This window comes from Mesoplodon mirus, assembly GCF_964341445.2.
Source record: "Mesoplodon mirus genome assembly, chromosome: 14".
In the NCBI taxonomy this organism is placed as follows: Eukaryota; Metazoa; Chordata; class Mammalia; order Artiodactyla; family Ziphiidae; genus Mesoplodon; species Mesoplodon mirus.
The window spans coordinates 83,682,998-83,702,896 of NC_138990.1; the positions used below are offsets into that span (position 1 = coordinate 83,682,998).

Here is a 19,899-nt window from a genome sequence, read left to right on the forward strand (position 1 = left end):
GGGGCTTTATCTTGTTCCTTCATCTGGTACATAGCCCTGTGCCTTTTCATCTTGTCTTTCTGTGAATGTGGTTTTTGTTCCACAGGCTGCAGGATTGTAGTTCATGCTTCTGCTGACTGCCCTCTGGTGGATGAGGCTATCTAAGAGGTTTGTGCAAGTTTCCTGATGGGAAGGACTGGTGGTGGGTAGAGCTGGGTGTTGCTCTGGTGGGAAGAGCTCAGTAAAACTTTAATCTGCTTGATTGTTCATGGGTGGGGCCTGGTTCCCTCCCTGTTGGTTGTTTGGCCTGAGACGACCCAACACTAGAGCCTACCTGGGCTCTTTGGTGGAGGTAATGGTGGATTCTGGGAGGTCTCATGCCAAGAAGTACTTCCCAGAACTTCTGCTGCCAGTGTCCTTGTCCTCACGGTGAGACACAGCCACCGTCCGCCTCTCAAGAAAGATTATATTTTAGGGCCTCCCTGGTGGCGCAGTGGTTGAGAGTCCGCCTGCCGATGCAGGGGATACGGGTTCGTGCCCCGGTCTGGGAGGATCCCATATGCCGCGGAGCGGCTGGGCCCGTGAGCCATGGCCGCTGGGCCTGCGCATCCGGAGCCTGTGCTCCGCAACGGGAGAGGCCACAACAGTGAGAGGCCCGCATACCGCAAAAAGAAAAAAAAAAAAAAAAAAAAAAAAAAAAAAAAAAAAGAAAGATTATATTTTAATGAATGGTTTTAAGAGCAGAATTTCCATTTCTACCTGCTTACAGTAAAAGAGAAGCAACTAAATCAGTCATCCAGAACCACATCCAGGGCCAGCTGAGGTCTGCTGAAAATATGGGAAAACATGATAGTCATCCTGGATTGCTATTCTTTACCTGGCACCAGACTTCTAGGAGTCCTAACGTGGCATGGGAGTGATGCGAAATGATTCACATCTCTCAAAACCCCTCATTACTGGGACTTTGCTTCTTGAGGAAGCCAGGAGGGGCTCAGGAATATGAAGCCAAACCCATTTCCCTAGAAGCTGGTGTTGCCAGCACAGTAAATGTCAAATCAGGATTTGATCTGTGAATTAAATATTCTGACCCTACTCACAGCTTGAAGAGGTTTAACTACTAGGTGATTTGAGCTGCAGAGTTTATGACTATGTCTACAAGGCATTTAGGAACTTGTTTGTATTTCTGTACAGTCTGTGAGGTCACTGTTTTTTGCAGAGCTGAAATATAGCTAGCTGTAAGCAAAACAATTTTAAGATTCAAGGGTGACCATAAATGAATCTATGGGAAAATATATTCGTAACATATACTTATAATATAGGGTTAATATCCCTATATGAGGAGCTTGTAAAAATTACTAAGAACAAGGAGAAAAATCCAAAAGGAAAACTGGACAGAAAGAAAACATGAGCTTCATGAAAGATGAGACACAAATGGACAATAAATATGTACAATATTTAATCTCACTAATATACAATGAATTGCAAATAAAAACAAGTCATCATTTTTCACCTAATATCTGAACAAAGTTTAAAGAGATCATAACCAGCATTGGGAAAGGCTTAGGGAAATCTCACCGTCTCTTATGACAGCACTATAAACTAGTCTAACTTTCCGGGGAGGCAACTTGCCAATAAAGTTTAAAAAATAAACTATACCCCTTACTTAGTTATTATATATTTAAGAATATCTTTAGGCAAAATAATAAGATAAAAGTGCGCTAATCCACAGAATGGGAGAAAATATTTACAAATTATATCTAATAAGGGTTTACTATCCAGAATATATAAAGAACTCCTAAAACTCAATAACAAAAAGACAAACAACCCAATTAAAAAATGACAAAGGATTTGAATATCTTCATTTCTCCAAGGGAGGTATACAAATGGGCAATAAGCACGTGAAAAGATGCTCAACATCATTATCAAGACCACAGTGAAATACCACGTCGTACCTACTAAGATGGCTATAAGTTTTAAAAAATGGAAAGTAACATATGTAGGAGAGGATGTGGAGAAATTAGAACCTTGTGTATTGCTGGTGTGAATGTAAAATGGTGCAGCCGTTGTGGAAAACAGTTTGGTGCTTCCTCAAAAAGTTAAACATAGAATTACCATATTACCCCACAATTCCACTCCCAGGTATATACTCAAAAGAAATGAAAACGGGGACTTAAACAGGTATTTGTACACCAATGTAAACATTATTTATAATAGCCAAAAGGTGGAAACAACCTAAGGGTCCATAGACAGGTGAATGGATAAACAAAATGTGATATATACAAACATAATGTGAATGAAGTTTCTGATACATGGATGAACTTTGGAAACATGCTAAGTGACATAAACCAGACACAAAAGGACAAATACTGTATATGATTCACTTAAATGAAATATTTAGACTAGGTAAATTCATAGAGACAGAAGGTAGATTAGAGTTTACCAGGGGCTGGAGGATTAGGGGAATAGGAAGTTCTTGCTTAGTGGTTACAGAGTTTATTACACATTATTTTAATTTTTATTAACCAATAGGGAATGACTCAAATTATGGAAAATCTATCCAGTGGAATACTATACAGACACTAAAATGATGGGGGTAAAAAAAAATTGATTGACTAGGGGAAACAGCACAATAAATACATTTACATTAAATGTTTGTATATATATATATAAATATGTTAATATGTGTATACACACACTCACACAACACTGGAAAAAATTTAAAATAAAGAATACATTGCCCATTCAGTAAAAATTGTCAAAAGAAATGGAATAGAAGTAGAAAATATGTAAATAATAGAAAAAAGACAGAAGTAAGATTAAAAATGTAAGTTATAATAATAAATAAACTCTCAGGTTAAGTAAAAATATAAAACCCTACTCCATGCTGTTTATAAGGAACAATTGAAATACAGTGATATGTAAGAAGCTTTAAAAAAAAAGGCCAGGGAAAAGAACATTTGACAAAAAGAAAGCAGGGATTATACTATAAGTAAAAAGAAGAATTTAAGGGGAAAAAGCATTAAATAGGACAAAGTAATAGATCACTTTATATTGATAAAAGCAACAATTTACAACAAAGATTAAATTACCATAAAACTTTAGTTGACAAATAGTATTGCATTCAAATATATAAATAAGAAACTTGAGGCTCCAAAAGAAGACATTGATGGAAATACTATGCTAGATAGACTTTAACACATCCTTCTCTTTTGGCAGATCAATGAGACAAAGTATAAATAAGGGTGTATTAAGATTGATTTTAATAGATATACATTAAACTTTGAATCCCATCCCATCTTTTCTAGTGCCCATGAAGCACTAGCAAAAATTGATCTATTATTTAGGCCATGAAAAATTCTATGTAAAAATTATAGCACCTTTCTGGAAGGCTATTTTGCAACCTATATTAAAAGAAAATACATGATCATTAATCTGGTAGTTCCCACTTTATGAAAATTTATCCTGAATACATCACTTAAAAAATGCACAAAAATTGGGCTTCCCTGGTGGCGCAGTGGTTGAGAGTCCGCCTGCCGATGCAGGGGACACGGGTTCGTGCCCCGGTCCAGGAGGATCCCACATGCCGCGGAGCAGCTAGGCCCATGAGCCATGGCCGCTGAGCCTGCGCGTCCGGAGCCTGTGCTCTGCAATGGGAGAGGCCACAACAGTGAGAGGCCCGCGTACCACAAAAAAAAAAAAAAAATGCACAAAAATTTATAGTATGTTTATTGCAGCAGTGTTTATAATAGTGAAAAATTGGAAAAAACATAAATATCCAATAGGGGGTAATGAAATAAATTATTTTACCTATGTACAATAGAATACTCTGTAACCATTAAGGAATGAAGTTGTGGAAGAGTATTTAATAAATTAAAATAAGGAAATAGGCTATAGTAAGTAAAAAAGTAGAATATGGAAGAGTACTACAATCCCATCATGTAGGAATCTATATCCATAGAAAAAAGTCTGGAAGGATATGCAAAAACCAAAATGTTAGGCAGAGTAATCTCTAGATGTTAGAATTATATATGATGTTTTTATATTCCTTTATGTCTATTTGCTACATTGAACAGGTGTTCTTTTTATAATAAAAAATAACAAATGTCATTTAAAAAAAAAAAAAACCTCTCCAAGAAAGATCCCGGCAAGACTGAAAAAGTTAACCTAGATGACTTTGAGCTGTGTATTCTATTTTAAAACCCATTTATCTGACTGTAACTGTGCTTTCCTTGTCCCCAGGGTGATACATCTGGAGACTACAGGAAGGTACTGCTCATTCTCTGTGGAGGAGATGAGTAAGATAAAATCCAGAAAGGACAGGAGGATTCCCCACACTTCGAATTTTTTTTAACTTCATTTTTCTACTCTGCTACTAGCATTATCTCAGAATGGTTATTTCCAATTAAAATGCCTACAGATGCCTCCTAAGATATAGACTGCATTATTATTCATCTATAATTACTCACTAAGATGCTTTAAAGCTGTACTTGCTTTTCAAAGCTTATAAAACCTAAAAGGAGATTTTAAATTAGAAATAAGAATGTGCTCCATGTTTTCAACAGATTTCTTCCTTGTTTGTGTTTCACAGGAATTGGAATATATTAAATTATTTCATATGTTCTTCTTGGTGAAAACTGTTGAAATGGAAGACTGGAAGACTGTTCTAAAATCACATTTCTTCCCTAATTCTATTTTTAGAGTGGCTAGTAATTTCTTGATTTGAAATTGTGAGCATCTAGTTAGTAAGAAAATCTATCCAATTTGCTATTTTACATGTCATAGTTTGAAAGCATCCACAGATCTCCTTTGTTTAGGTTTTTGTCTAAAGTGTTAATTGATCTCTACTAAGTTTGGCATTAGAGACTTCCTCCATCACATCTTATGTTACCATCTCTTAGTCTCTCCAGGTTAAAGTATACCAAATTCACCAACTCTTCTGAACGAATTCAATTCTAAGTGTGGTTATACAGATCATATATGTCTGGTTACCAAACATAAATGCTGAACATTCCACAATATTATGGTTAATAATAACAATATAATAAAAAAAATAATAATGGTATTGATCCAGCTTGAAGATGAAAGTGAAAGAATTGTGTCAAACTGCGTATTCTGGTGATGGTGTAGTGCTCTGAATTTACTTTTACTTAAAGAAAATGCCCCAAAATTTTTAAATCATTTTCAATTTTGTTGATTTGTAGTCATTTATACTTGCACTGTGCCTTTCAACTCTAGAATTACTGTAAAAGTGTACTTGGATTTAATTTAAAAGTTCACTTTGTATACAACATGGAAAAATTTTTCAATAAAACACGGTGCCTTTCAAATGAGGTGTATGCTTTCTCTGACTGACTTTTCTGCTTGTGAGTTTTTTCATCCTGGACTCTGAAAGGAGATATTTTTGAAGGATTTGTGTTACTCAATTTCTATTAGAAAGTACAACATTAGGAAAAATAACATATTTAATCTTATGTACCTCTACTGCTGTAAAACTAATGTTCATATATACCAAACACTACTTAATGATATAAAATAGTATATTTAAGTTATCTCTGGAAATGAGTGATGCTCTCGGTTCTAAGTAGAACATTCATATTAAACAAGAATATTTGTCTTCTTTGTTCATTCTATAGTTATTTGTTGTATTTTGATGGGTGAAATATAAGGATTTGTTTCTACTTGCCTATTACAAGTGCTTGACTGCTGGTGAAAGCTATTTACATGAATACTTAGTCATTCCAGTTAATTATAGGAAATAGTACTGCTGCTTCAATACCTACCCAGAAGAGCATGGAATTTCCAAATTAACCTTATTTGGCTTTGGAAGCATTACACATTTTGGGGGGTTTTATCTTTAAATTATATACGGCTTAGCCAGAATTTTAAAACAAATTGCATATGTTGATGGGAAGCTTTCTAGAGAGTAGGTTAAAGCCACCCTGGAGGAATGATTGCTGTATTGAACAAGCATGATTTTGTAATATAACTAGGAAACAACTTTGTTTTTTTTCTCCCACTGTCCATTTACATTTATTCATTGGGTCCAGTTCTTCTCCTGTCTTTAGATGAAAATTCAGATAGAGGATAGGGTCGTGACTTTTCTGGTCGTTCTTAGGCTTTAAAAAGTCCTACTATAGAACGGTGTCATTTCAGCAATTAATGTTTTCAGTCAAAATTCCAAACTTCATTTACAGTTGAGGCTTCTCCCCTCATTCAGATCTGGCTTACTGCCAGCAGGAAGCTGGAGTTTGGGGAGGGTGATATGGTGGGCTTCTTTTCTTTCTTCACCTAGTCTTCTTTCTAGACCCTACCTTCCCCTCCCCAACCTAGCAGAAGGGAGGAGAGTAAATGGGAGCAGGAAAGTTTTTACCTGTTAGTGCTGTGGTGGTAGATGATCAATGCTGTGTGACCCTGTCAGATGCTTTTTTGTTTTTTAGTTCTGTCAGATGTTTAAAGCTGATTCTTGTTGGCATTCTCCTGAGTTCCTTTACAACTCCATCACCAGTAAAATACTCATCCTTAGTTCCTTTGGCAAAGCAAATGCAGTTCTCCTTTTTCAGCCCCTAGGAATTCAGGCTCTTTGTGCTGAAGTCTGTTTGTCTTTCCACCCAGGGCTTTTAGACAGGATCTAAGATGATTCCATGCTGGCTGTCTTATAGCGGCCCCCATTTGTTCCATGCGTATCCTTTGTGCTGACAAATTCTGGGCATGCAGGCTGATCCCCTAGCAGCAATCATTTTCTGCTCCTCCCCTACCCCCTACCTCCACCAAGCTGCCTCAGCCAGCCTCTCTCAGTTCAGACTTCTCAGAGTGAGTACACTGGGATGCCCAAATTACATATACCGCTGATGGGAGTATACACTGGTGCAGTCATTTCAGAGAGCAATTTGGCAACAGATAATAAAGTTGAAAAGTCCCCAGCAAATTCACTTCTGGGGATCTATTTGGTGACTCTCTTGCACATGGTGTTCAATGCTGCTCTATAAGAGCAGTAAAGTAGAAACAACCTAACTCCCTCAGTGAGGGAAAGGATAAATTTTGCGTGTCACACAAGAGCAGTGAAAATTAACTATAGATTTGTTAATTGAGTAAGTCTCAAAAGTATAATTTTGAGAGAGAAGAAAGGTGCAAAATGATAGGTATGAATGATTCCATTTAATTTACATGTCTAAACGTGCAAAAGAAAACGTATTGCTATGGGTATACGTATAAGAACGTGCATGGGAATAATGATATACACCATTCTGAGGATAGTGGTCACTAGAGTGGAGGGAGAGAAACAGACTGAGATGGAGAGGGAGCTTCTGCCTATCTGTATTGTTCTACTTAAAAGAATTAATCAAAACAAGTATAATACATTGAAATTTTTATTAAATTTTAAGTTATTGGGCTTCCCTGGTGGCGCAGTGGTTGAGAGTCCGCCTGCCGATGCAGGGGACACGGTTTCGTGCCCCGGTCCGGGAAGATCCCACATGCCTCGGAGCGGCTGGGCCCGTGAGCCATGGCCGCTGAGCCTGCGCGTCTGGAGCCTGTGCTCCGCAACGGGAGAGGCCACAACAGTGAGAGGCCCGCATCCCGCAAAAAAATATTTTAAAAACTTAAAAAAAAATAAAATTTAAGTTATCATACTTGTGGTGATAGGTATTTATCATATTACTCTATTTGAGTAATTCATTATAAATATTTCATTTATGGTATTTCATTATAAATATTTTCATTATAAACATTTTATTTAGAAAGTAGCCGAAGGGTGAAGAACCTCGGGGCAGGACAGGAATAAAGACGCAGATGTAGAGAATGGACTTGAGGACACAGGGAGGGGGAAGGGTAAGCTGGGATGAAGTGAGAGAGTGGCATGGACATATATACACTACCAAAAGTAAAATAGATAGCTAGTGGGAAGCAGCTGCATCACCCGGGGAGATCAGCTCGGTGCTTTGTGACCGACCACCTAGAGGGGTGGGATAGGGAGGGTGGGAGGGAGACGCAAGAGGGAGGGGATATGGGGATATATGTATATATATAGCTGATTCACTTTGTTATACAGCAGAAACTAACACAACATTGTAAAACAATTACACTCCAATAAAAATGCTAAAAAAAAAAAAAGAAAAAGTAGCCGAAGGGAATCAGGGAATGAAAGCTGACTGTCCAGGGTCCATAGCAATGGCTGCAAACTCCAGGCATACACCTATAATTTTTGCTCAGACACCTGTACATTTTGCTTGGGTCTCCAGAAGGCACTTTAAAACCTGACAGTCCCGGATCAGACCCTATTCAGACATCCCACTGCCGCTGGGAGGGAAGGAAAAGAGCGCATGGAACGGTTGCCATAATCAGTTAAGGGCAGCGGAGAGGTGCTGCTTAAGAAACCCGAGGGCCTAGCAAAGCTCCACATTCTAGGTCCTCCTCTGTTGGAAAGCCTGCGAAGGGCGTGACCCTAGCACAAGGTGAACTCTTCCAAAGATGACCCCAAACAGCAATGTCTTTTTTTGCCCCTTGCCTAACACAGGGCCCGGTAGACATCTGGAGCTTAAGGAACCTTCGCAGAAAGAACAAACGAGGTGGAATTGCCGGTCTTGCTAACACAAAGGGGTGTATAAAGTAATTCTAAAAGCTAGCCCGGGGCTTCCCTGGTGGCGCAGTGGTAGAGAGTCCGCCTGCCGATGTAGTGGACCTGGGTTCGTGCCCCGATCCGGGAAGATCCCACATGCCGCGGAGCGGCTGGGCCCGTGAGCCATGGCCGCTGAGCCTGCGCGTCGGGAGCCTGTGCTCCGCAGCGGGAGAGGCCACAACAGTGAGAGGCCCGCGTACCGCAATCAATCAATCAATAAATAAAATAAATTAAAAAAAAAAAAAAGCTAACCCGGCCCCCAATTCAGGATTGCAGGTGGGCGCAGCGGACCTCCCGGCAGAAAGCGCCAATCCGCATATGCACGTCCCCGCTCCCGCCCTCATCCCATTCTGCGCAGGCTCCACCTGTGACGTACACGCACCTCCCCCCGCCCCTTCCGGAGGCTCGCCGTGCGCATGCGCCCTTCGGTCCGCGCTTTACTGCTAGGGGACAAGGTTCTGAGTTCCGCGCGCTCTGCGCGGCGAGACGCGGAGGGCGTGACGTAGGATGGAGACGGTAGCGTCCAACAGAACGGTCGCGGTTGCTCGTGAGAAGGTAGCGGTGTAGGCACACGGGCTCTGTAGAGGCGTGGGCCATGGCGAAAGACCGTTTTCGTTGGGCTGCCTGAGGTGCGCTCCCTTGAAGTCTCTGCGAGCCGTGACCCATGGGCTCGCTGAGCAGCCGAGTGCTGAGCCACCCGGGGCGAGCCCGAGCCCAGCAGGATCCGGGTTCTGGGGCTGGGGGCTCGGCCCGGAGGCCGGAGAGTGGTGGCGACGCGGCCGCCCACGGCTTCTGTAACTGTCTGGGCAGCCGTAAGCGCAAGCGGAGCAGGGGGGCCTTCTGCTACTGTCACCCCGATTCCGAGACAGACGAGGATGAGGAGGAAGAGGACGAGCAGCAGCGACTCTTAAACACCCCTCGAAGGTACGTGGGGGGACGCGCCCGCACCTGTTGGGCAGCTCCCGCGGTCCGGCCTGGGGATGAGCCCGGTGCCCGGGGGGCTTCGGGGGCTGCGGCGCTCTCCAGCCTGTGAAGAGCGGACGTGCCCTTGACGGGGTAGACCTGGGAGCCGGTCCGAGGCAGGGCGGATGGGGAGCACCTGGGGAGACGCCCTGTATTCTGCTTTGTAAACCACAGACGCCGCCAGGGTGGTGCTACAGCCCCAAGACGAGACCGAGAAACGCCAAGCTAGAGCTTGCGCCTCATTAAACCTTAGACAGGGCCGGCCGGCTGGCCCTTCCTAATACACCTTGGTCCTCTCTGAGTGGGTGGCAGTAGAATCAGTTGTTTTGCATCCGGCTGCCTTCTGTGGTCCAAGACACGTAAATTTAGTCTCTGAAGTGGGCACCCCTGTTGTCGTCCCACAGTGGAAGGGAAATGATTACAAACAGGAGCTCTCGCTGCACAGGTGAAGTTTATCAGTAGTGTGTACATTTGTTCCTCACTAGGAACAGTCTTTCAACGTCTCTAGTACTCGAAGTCGTTGACCGTGGATATGTAAGGCAGCTTGCTTAACCTTTTTTAGAAGAGGTGAAAAACGGAATATTTACTTGCGAACTAAAATGTAGTTTATAAGTGGAATAAATTTTCACATAAAAAATCTGGTTACTCCTCTTTTTTTAAAGTCCATCAGTGGGTCACATAGATGTAATTTTTTAAACGAAACTTTGAAAGATTCTAAAACTTTATGCTGCACGTGTTACATATTTATGGTCAAATAAGAGTATCATAAACAATCTCTGTTGGTAGTTTGATTTGTAAATCCTTTCATGCAGTTTTATGTATGAATGTTTATATTTACAAAAATGGACCCCCACTTCCAAACTGTTCAGTTACCTTTTTGGAGAATTAGTATTTTAAGAGCTCAGATTCTGAGTTCTGGTCTGTACTTTGCACTTAATAGCCTTATTTGCTCATATGTAAAATGGAGATACTAATACCTGCCTTATAGGACTTGACAAATATTAGAGTGCATGCGATGCACAGTGCCAGGTATGAAAGCACTCAGTAAATATTAGGCCTCCTTGATGAATTGGCTCCCCTTATCTTTACAAAATGTAAAGACATTTACATTCCTGATGCTATAGCCACTGCCATTTTCTTTTGATAAGTGTTTAAATGTTACATCTTTTTCCACTCTTTCCCTTTAAACCTGTGTCTTTAAGTATCTTGTAGACAGCATTTAGTGGGGTCTTGATTTTTTAAAAATCCAATAGGATAATCTCTGTCTTTTAATTAGTATTTAGACCACTTGCATTCAGTGTCACTACAGAAATATATATGTCAGGGTCCATTTGAAAGAAATCACACAGTAATTTGAACAGGGAAAGTTTAATATAACCATTATTAGGAAGTAACAAGTGATTAACTACTAAAGGTAAGTTACTAAGGTAAAGAGATCTCTAAAAAATACAGGAATAGAGGACATAGGGAGCTGTCACTACTTCTAGGACTGAGACAGAATACCCAAGGAAGGAACAAATTTGGGCTAGGACCACCTTTCCCAAGCTGAGACTCAGATGTTGGAGGAGTTGTGGCCCACTGGATGGTAGTGGAGTTTGCTAAGATGTGGAAGGCCGAGACTGGCAAGCGAGAAACTGCCCGCTGGTGTGCCAACAAAACTAGCTTGGAGGCTCTCTGGTCCATGAAGCTGAAAATATTAACTGTCTAGACCTTTACAGAAAAAGTTTGCCAACCCCTGAACTACATGAGTGGAGTGGAATGGAAAGCCTCTAAAGCAAATTTTTGTTAAAAAAATGCATGTCAGAGTCTAGTATGTGTTGTATCAGTACAAGATGCCTAGTTTATTCAGCTCAGCATGGATGAAGGGTGTAAGAAAATCTTGTATGTTGGCACTAATATGCTTTCTGAGGTTGTCTCATGTGCACTTCCACCTCAACTAACAACTCCATGAAAAGCCTTGGCCTCCAGGCCCACCTTCTCTACCTTATACCTTTTGTCAAGTGCATGTTTTACTTTTACGTTAACAAGACTTAAAACTCAACTGTTCTGCAACCAGATCTTTAGTTTTTCGTCCATAGGTTGTCTCTAAAAATTGAAATCTAGTAAACAGTTAGTTGTTGTTATAGCTGTGTAAATATTGTTCACTGCAGAGTCAAGTAGTGTGCTAGGATTATAAATCATACTTCTTGGGTCCAATGTCACAACCCCTTGTTTTTCTCTTGGGAGAGATTTTCTAACCTCATAATTAAATGGAATTTTTTTTTTTTTACATTCCATCAAGTTGGGCCCTATTTTCATTTGTAGCTTATTAGACAATACTCTTTTTTGTATTGCTTTTTTATTTTCTTAGACTTTCTGACTGCCTTCCCTCCCACCCCGCCATTGACAAAATAATAATATTCCTTCATCATATCTTCAGATTTTTCTCTTTCCTAACACACTTGCATGGAGTCCTTCTCTAAACCCAAGACCTCCCTCCTGGGTCCCTCCATCCTCTTGTTCCAATCTGGATCCATTGCTCTCTAGGTCTACACTTATCCTGGGACTTACTTTGACTCTGTCTCTAGGATCGGATCCACTGTTTTCTGTAGCCTGTGTCTTTTTGTTTCTGAACTCATTTGAGGGAACTACATCCTCAAATATTTTCCTAAGAAAGGTGCAAAAGAAGGTAATTTGTGCTTATCTAGTTGTAAATTTAGTCTCTCACTTTAGTCATCTTTTGATTGGGTGCAGAAATCTAAAATAACTTTTTTTTTTTTTACCTATCTCAATTAAAATAACTTTTGATATCTTTGATGGTATTAATTCATTGTCTTCTGGCCTACCATACTGATGAGAAAATGTGATGCTGGTCTAATTCTCTTTTCTTTTTAGGTGACTTTTTTTCTCTCTGGAACTTTTGGAATTTTTTCTTTAGTATTTTGGGATTTAACTAGAAGGTGCTTAACTGTAGGTCTTTTAATGGCCTTGGTAGTTGGTGGATCCTTACAATCTGGAGACTAGTTTGGGGAAACTTTCTTCTGTAATTCTCTTTCTCCTGTTATCTTTGTTTTCTCTTTCTTGGACCCCTCTTAACTGGATTTTGGATTTCTTGGATTGTACCTCTTTTCTCTTTTCTTTTTTTCCTTTCTAGGTCTTTTTTGCTTTGTGTTCTGGGAAATTTCCTTAACTTTCCCTTTTTTTTTTGAATTTCAGCAACTGTGGTTTTGGTCCCAAAGATCTCTTTCCCCCGCCCCTTGTTCTGAGTAATACTTTAGCTTAGCATCCTATTATTTTATAAATGTAGTAATCTTAACTCTCTAGATGAACTAGTTAGAGTTTTTTTTTTTAAGCTCTATTTTCCCTGAATTATATGTTTCCTCTGATGCCAATTTTTCTCTTTTTAAAAATAGTCTTTAATGCTGTTAATTTTCCTCATGTTGAGAGATCCTTGGTTGTCTGCTTCAGAATGAGTCACTGGTGTGTGTGTGTGTGTGTGTGTGTGTGTGTGTGTGTGTGTGTGTGTGTGTGTGTGTGTGTTGAGTAAATAGATCTGTTTCTGCTGGGCCTTCCCTTTGAGTAGGAAGACTGACTACTAAGTTGGATATGGGTGGGGCATGCTTTGTTTTAGAGCAGAGATTCCCAAGCCTTATTGGTTCACAGTGCCCTTAGTGTCTCAGTAATTTTTTTCATGGCACCTCTGGTCCTAAAAAAATATCTCATAGTTAGGTCCAAACAACTTAATAGTGTAGATTGCATGGTATCTGAAAGATGTTGTTGTGATTTCCTTTAATTTGGGAATATTCCACATGCATCCCTGAGTTTGCTGTGGTGCTCCAGGTGCTTTGGCACACAGTTTGGGAACCATGATTTAGGGTGAATAGGTTGGGAGCTAACAGGCTACAGATTCCTCAAATGCCAGAATGAGGATTGCTTTGTCTGGGACACCAGCACCTACACCAAAGTCTTAGATCTTCCTGATAGATTTGTTCTGTTTCTTTCTAGAAAAACCTTGGAATCTGTTTGTATAAGTTATCTGTACTCTGTTCATAGAGAATGGGGGAGGCCATTAGGGGAACAAGTTTCCCCATTTTTTGCCTCACTCCTCACTTCTGCCTTCTGTTTCCCTTGAGACCTCATCCTCCCAGCCCCATCCCTACCCCCACGGTTCTGAAGGGCAGATGGGCTTCAGCCTCCATCCTAGACCGTGATATCTTTTGGGCTGTGGTTGTCACTGCTCTTTTCCATTCCAGTTTATTTTCTAACTTCCAGATCCATGGAATCTCTCATCATGTGATAAACCCACGCTCACCTTTTTCCTGTTGTGGGTTTATTCCTTTCTGTACTTTTAATCTTTTCATATAATTTGGGGAGAGTGCTGTCAGGAACTGGAAACTACACTGTCTCATTTATTTCTTACAGTAACCCAATGAAGTGGATAGTAATATCCTCTTTTCACATCTAAGGTAACTGAGCTGTGGTAGTAGAGCTGGGACTCAAATCCAAGTCTGTCTGCACTGAAGCATGTGCATTTTTTTACCGTCTGTTGGGAAGGGGTGTTCAATACACTGATTTAAGACACCATCTGAAACAATTACTTCATTTTTTAAAAAGATTTAAAATTTTTACTAGGAAAGCTATCAGGATTGGCCAGGAATATAAAAGATATTGATCAGTCTCTGCCTAGGGCTTTGCTTACTTACTGAACCATCTTGAGCAATGATTGTCAAACTTAAAACAAAAATAACAATTCTTCCTTTAAATTAAATCTTATGCACAAATCCAATATGTTTACAAATATAATAATGATGCTGCTCTGGTTGAAGTTAGATAGGATGCCCAGAGTTCACACCTCGGCTCTCCCTGGTGGCCCCTAAGACACTTCTCCATTGAGCATAATTTTGAAAACCTTTGGTCTAAGGCTGCAAACCATTTGTCCAATGTGGGGAAAAAGACATTTTAAGGAGTTTAAGAATAGTTCAATACTAAAATAAGATTAAATGTAAATTATTTTTAAAATTACTTGTGTAGGTGAAATTTTTATTCTTGTTCTTCATTTTGTAGTTGCATAGCAGTATTATTGCAACTGTATTACATCAGCCATAGTGCTGGTTACTAAATAAGGAAATACGCAAAAATCACCATGCTGACTTTTCTTTGTTGAATAGGTAATTCTTAGTTCGAAAATCAGAAATTGCAAAAAGCTGTATAGTGAAAGGTCTCCCTTCCACGCTGCCCCCATCTATCCACTATTCCCCCTCCTGGGAATAGAGTACTCCACAGATAACCACTATTATTAGTTTCTTATGTACCCTTCCATACATGAGCACATTTGAATATATAATATCCATCTGTCTTTTTATACAGTGGACAAATTGGTTTTATTTAATAGAAATTGAGCAAAAGGAATATTTTGAGTTACATGCAAAATCAGTAAAACATTCAGTTTTACATATATGTAACGTTTGCATTTCTTTTAACAGGAAAAAGTTGAAGAGTACATCCAAATATATTTATCAAACATTATTTTTAAATGGTGAAAACAGTGACATTAAGATTTGTGCTCTAGGAGAGGAGTGGAACTTACACAGAATATATTTATGTCAAGTAAGTATTTTATTTTTCTATATATTTGAGTAACCAAGGTAGTCTCTTAAAACAACTCACACTCTTATAAGTCTTGTTCTTTCTCATTGCATTTCACAGTAATCTTTTGCATGAACATTTGTTGTTTAAGTCCTATCTGATGAAAAGTCTTGTTTTGTAGGAGATATGGTGAACATTGTTAGTGAAAACTTAGTTTGGTCTAGAAAACAGACTTTGAGTTTTCATTGTCATTCCAGCCTTTTTGTCATTACTCCAATAAGGTATTTATTTTGGTGCCTTCTGTTGACAAAAAGGGAAAAAGGGAAAAACCATTCAACATCTAAGTTAGGATTGCTGAATTTGTTTATTTTGTATATGATTATTTCAGTTGGATAAATTCAGCTGAAATGTTGCTTTGTAGTTAAGATTTAATGTAAATGGAAAGTTCTTGGCACTTACTCTTCCCTCTCTCCTGGAAAATGCCAAAACCAAAACCAAAAAAGTATATGGACTAAGTCATTTAGCTGATATACCTGTTTGATTTCTGTGAAAATATTATTATCAGCCACCCCATTTTAAAGATTCAAGACTTTCAAAATAAAAGAAAATGTTGTTCTAATGGCTCAAATATTTTAATCATTTATTCTTTCATCAAATCTGTTTTCAAGTCATTGGTCTAGGCAGTGGGAATAGAACAGTGAACAATTCACTTTTTATCCTATGGAGCTTATATTTTCCCTCTCCTCTTCACGATATGACAGTAATTACTGGTAAGATGGTATAGTATAAGATTTTTCAGTAGAAGCATTTGAAAGGAATTTTTTCTCTTACACTTTAATCATGTTTCTTATTTAATTTTTTTGAACAAGTTTACTTTGGCTTGCAGTGTATACCTCAGAGACTATACCAGAATACTGGTCTTAACTTGAGGACATGGTCCATATCTTTCTTTTTGATCTCTGAAAGCAGTTTTGTGAATTCAAGGGTGAAAATGCCTCTGTTAAGGGTTTCCCTCTCAAGAGAAACTGGATTGATCATAGTGCAAGACACATGCTAAATTATAAGTCCGCTGAGGACAGAAACGTCTGTTTTGTTTTTTGCTATATTCACAGTGCCTTAATCTACATACTCAGTAAATTTTCAAAAATCAGTAGTTAGTATTTGATCTGTTCCAAAGTAATTCTAGTTATGGGAGGTGCTATCTAGAAGGTAACTAAAGACTTCATCCATTCTGGTGTCTTTCCAATAATTCAGATTCATTCTGGAATTTTTTTATAAGATAAAACTAAACTTTGGATTTTCCTTAATTCCTTGGGGATCATCCTATTAGTGTTGACTTGGGACTGGTCCGGACCCTTTATAGCCACTGAGATAGAGTAAGGACTCAACAGCTTTTAGTTTTCTCTTCTCTCTTCCACAGTGCATTATTTTGTATCCACGTTGTGTGTTGTTATATGTTTATGAGAGATACTTAAATATATGATATAATTTCTAAGCTTGAATTTAGAATGCTATTGAAAAGGAAAACATATTCATGTAATATACTCAGAAATTGTTTCAACTAAGTAAAAAGCTTAGTTGGTTCAAATAGTAACATAGGAAGTCAGTTCGGATAGTAATATGAGAATTTGGTTTGGTTTTCAATAATTAAAGTATTTTGATAAGCCTAATAGTGTCCTTATCTTAACTTCTTTTCCCCTATCTGGCAGTTTGTTTTCTCTTGAAATAATATGATGCGTAAGTTTTGATAGAATAGTTGCTTAGAGTTAGAAATGGGAAAATAATTTGGAAGACACAGAAAGTACTGCATAAGTGTGTTTTTTGTTTTTGTTTTTAAGTCTGGCTACTTTTCTAGTATGTTCAGTGGTTCATGGAAGGAGTCCAGCATGAATATTATTGAACTGGAGATTCCAGACCAGAATATTGATATAGAAGGTAACTGCCACCATGATTACTATTATGCAAAAATCATAAAAACATAAACTTTGTATTCTTTTGACAGAAAATAAATATTTTCTTCTAACTTTGTTGGCTAGAGAAAAGCTCCATTTAACACCCTAAGGTGACAACTTTATATTAATTTACTCCATAGTTTATCAATTCTGTTCTATGTATCTTTAATCTATTTAGTCATGTCAGCCTTATCAATCTGTTTACTTCATGTTTGTAAATATATCTGCCTGGGATATAGAGGATGTAGAGTGAAGGAAGGAGAAGTATGACCAATAAACAATAAGCCAATAAACATTATTCATTGATTATTCCCTATATATGAAGACCTTTTCTGGGAATAAGTATATGAATCATGTAGTCAGTATTGTTTTAGAGCTGTAAGGCCCTTAGATGAGGAAGCTGAGGTCCAGAGGCTTTAAGAGACCTACTTTAGGTCTCAGAGCAGTTTAGTGAGCCTATATCAGACTGTAGGTCTCCTAACTCCTATTCTAGTGCTCCTGCTCCTGTCTTTGATAGCTGAAGTGGAAGTACCCAGTACTCACCTCATAGGCAAACAGAAAGGAATATTTATAAAGCAAACCATGTAGGACATGCATGAGAATGGCAGTAGAGAAAAGGATGGACAGACTTAAATAGCTGTGGCAGTTGGGTGAGAGTGTGGCATGCATAGGACCAGGAGCTGTTCCACACTCCCCAGTGGTAAAGCACTGAAAGCACCAGGGTTAAGATTATCATTGGGTCTGTGTAGTTGTACTTAATGATTGGTTTACCCAGGGATATCTCTATAAAACTTTTTCCAAGGGTGTCTTAATTCTGACCACTAACTAATGTCAAGATTAGATGTAGAAGAATCCAGCATGATTTGGTAGAACAGATGGAAATGTATAACATTGTTATTAAATTAGCACCATCAATCCATAACCATTACTAATAGTTTAATTAACGATACTGATCTTATCCTTTTCTGTACCTACTAGATTTAGACATATGTCTTAGTGTATGAAGACTGTCATTGTTATTTTTGTAATACTCTTACAGCTATAATTGTTATTTCATTCTACCTGTGTACTTTTGCTTTAAGCACTGCAGGTGGCATTTGGGTCATTGTATCGAGATGATGTCTTAATAAAGCCCAGTCGAGTTATTGCCATTTTGGCAGCAGCTTGTATGCTGCAGTTGGTAAGTATGCATAGTACTGAAAAAAAGGATCACACTTGTATCTTTGTTTCAAGGTATCTTCCAAAAACAATAAAACTTAGCTTTTTTATAACTTTTAAATGAAATGTATAAATATTCCGTTCATGAGAAGTCATTTAAAATGTTTAATGAAAAGCAGTTTATTACAAATGAGACAGTCTTGATGCCTATGTAAAATGAATGCAAGCTATTTCTGTGTGGATATCTTAGAATGACTATAATGTGGAAGGAAGGTACCTGTCTTAAATCCATTTACAGATTTCTATTCGTTAATAACTTATCTTGACTGTTTTAAGCAGGTGGCTTATTACTAAGTCATATAGTTCATGGGTTTGGAAAACATTGATTGCTTACTATGTAAATGTTTTCTTAATTATGAAATAATTTTGTGTAAACCACCTAAATGTATATAATCTATTGGTAGAATGACAGATTTGTTCATTCATCGGAAGTGTATTGAGCAGTGTGTCAAGCTAGGCATAGAGATACAAAGGTAAATAAAGATATAATCCACACCTTTAAGAAGCTCACAATATAATGAGCGTGTAGAGTGGGGGAGGGATGGTTGATATACAGCCTCAAAGGTAAAGTAGGAGCTGTCCAATATTATAGATGTGATGATAAACTTTCTGTAGGATTTAGTGGATGCACAAAGTGGTTGGTTTAACCTGTTGGTGTCAAAGAAAGAAGTTGTGTTTGAGGTTGAGCCTTAAAAACTGAAAATGTATTTATCTTGTGAAGTAAGAAGAGAGGGGAAGGAAGAACATTTCAGACAAAACTAAGACCTAGAAATATGAAACAATGAAGGATTAGAGAATCTGAGTGGAACATAGATCTAGCACAGAATATAAGAAGGGTTGGAGAGAGGGAGGCAGAGACCAGATCACGAAAGCCCCTCAATCAATACATTTTAAGAAGTTGAGACTTTACATATAAGTACTTTTGGAAAGTTTTAATCAGGGGAAAGACAAAGTTATATTTCAGAATGCTTTGGGAACAGTGTGAAGGATGAACTGAAGGAAAGATGAGTATAAAACCTATTACATTCCCACCAACAGCTGATTCACTTTGCTGTACACTTGAAACTAACACAACATTGTAAATCAACTATACTCCAATAAAAATTATAAAATAAATAAATAAATTAGAGAAATAATGATGAGAAAAAAACTCAAGGTATATTAACATTAAAAATTTGTTGCCACATCTAGGAGAATTATACTAGATATATTAAAATTAGTGTACATTCTATTAAATATGAAGAAAATGAAAAAAACCCTACTGCAGTAATCCACGGGAGGGTCTAAATGAGAGTAGTAGCAAAAAGCATGGAGAGGAAAACTGGTTACTGGGGAGGTTAAGCAGGGATAATCCACTGGACTTGGTGACAGATGAGATATTGAAAGGGAAGGAGTCTAGAATGGCTTCCAGGTAAGTGTAAAAGCCCAGTGGAGTCAACATTTTATTTTGATCATTTTAAAAAGTTGTTTCTTTTTATGTGACTTTTGTGTACTGATTTATTTTAAGTATTAGTTAATAGCTTGCTAAATATCCTTGGCTGAGGTAATTTGATTTTTATAAATGTTTTGATCCTTTCAATACTTATTTCCAATAATTATACTTTATTT

At 38.4% G+C, this 19,899-nt stretch overlaps 2 protein-coding genes across 3 annotated transcripts in view; both read left to right on the forward strand.

Moving 5' to 3' along the window:
- ANXA4 (annexin A4) overlaps positions 1 to 5,316 on the forward strand; it is a 75,860-nt gene extending 70,544 nt beyond the window's left edge. Inside the window, exon 13 of the mRNA XM_082643359.1 lies at positions 4,219 to 5,316. Coding sequence (XP_082499485.1) covers positions 4,219 to 4,278 — 60 coding nt within the window. The 3' untranslated portion in view covers positions 4,279 to 5,316. The remainder of the gene's footprint in view (positions 1 to 4,218) is intronic.
- A 3,689-nt stretch (positions 5,317 to 9,005) lies between these two features.
- The window catches only part of GMCL1 (germ cell-less 1, spermatogenesis associated), a 44,040-nt gene continuing 33,146 nt past the window's right edge, over positions 9,006 to 19,899 (forward strand). Inside the window, exons 1-4 of one of the 2 annotated variants that reach the window (XM_082641929.1) lie at positions 9,006 to 9,517; positions 15,019 to 15,142; positions 16,960 to 17,056; positions 18,156 to 18,253. In XM_082641929.1, coding sequence (XP_082498055.1) covers positions 9,258 to 9,517; positions 15,019 to 15,142; positions 16,960 to 17,056; positions 18,156 to 18,253 — 579 coding nt within the window. In that variant the 5' untranslated portion in view covers positions 9,006 to 9,257. The remainder of the gene's footprint in view (positions 9,518 to 15,018; positions 15,143 to 16,959; positions 17,057 to 18,155; positions 18,254 to 19,899) is intronic. The other variant, XM_082641928.1, reaches the window with a different exon arrangement.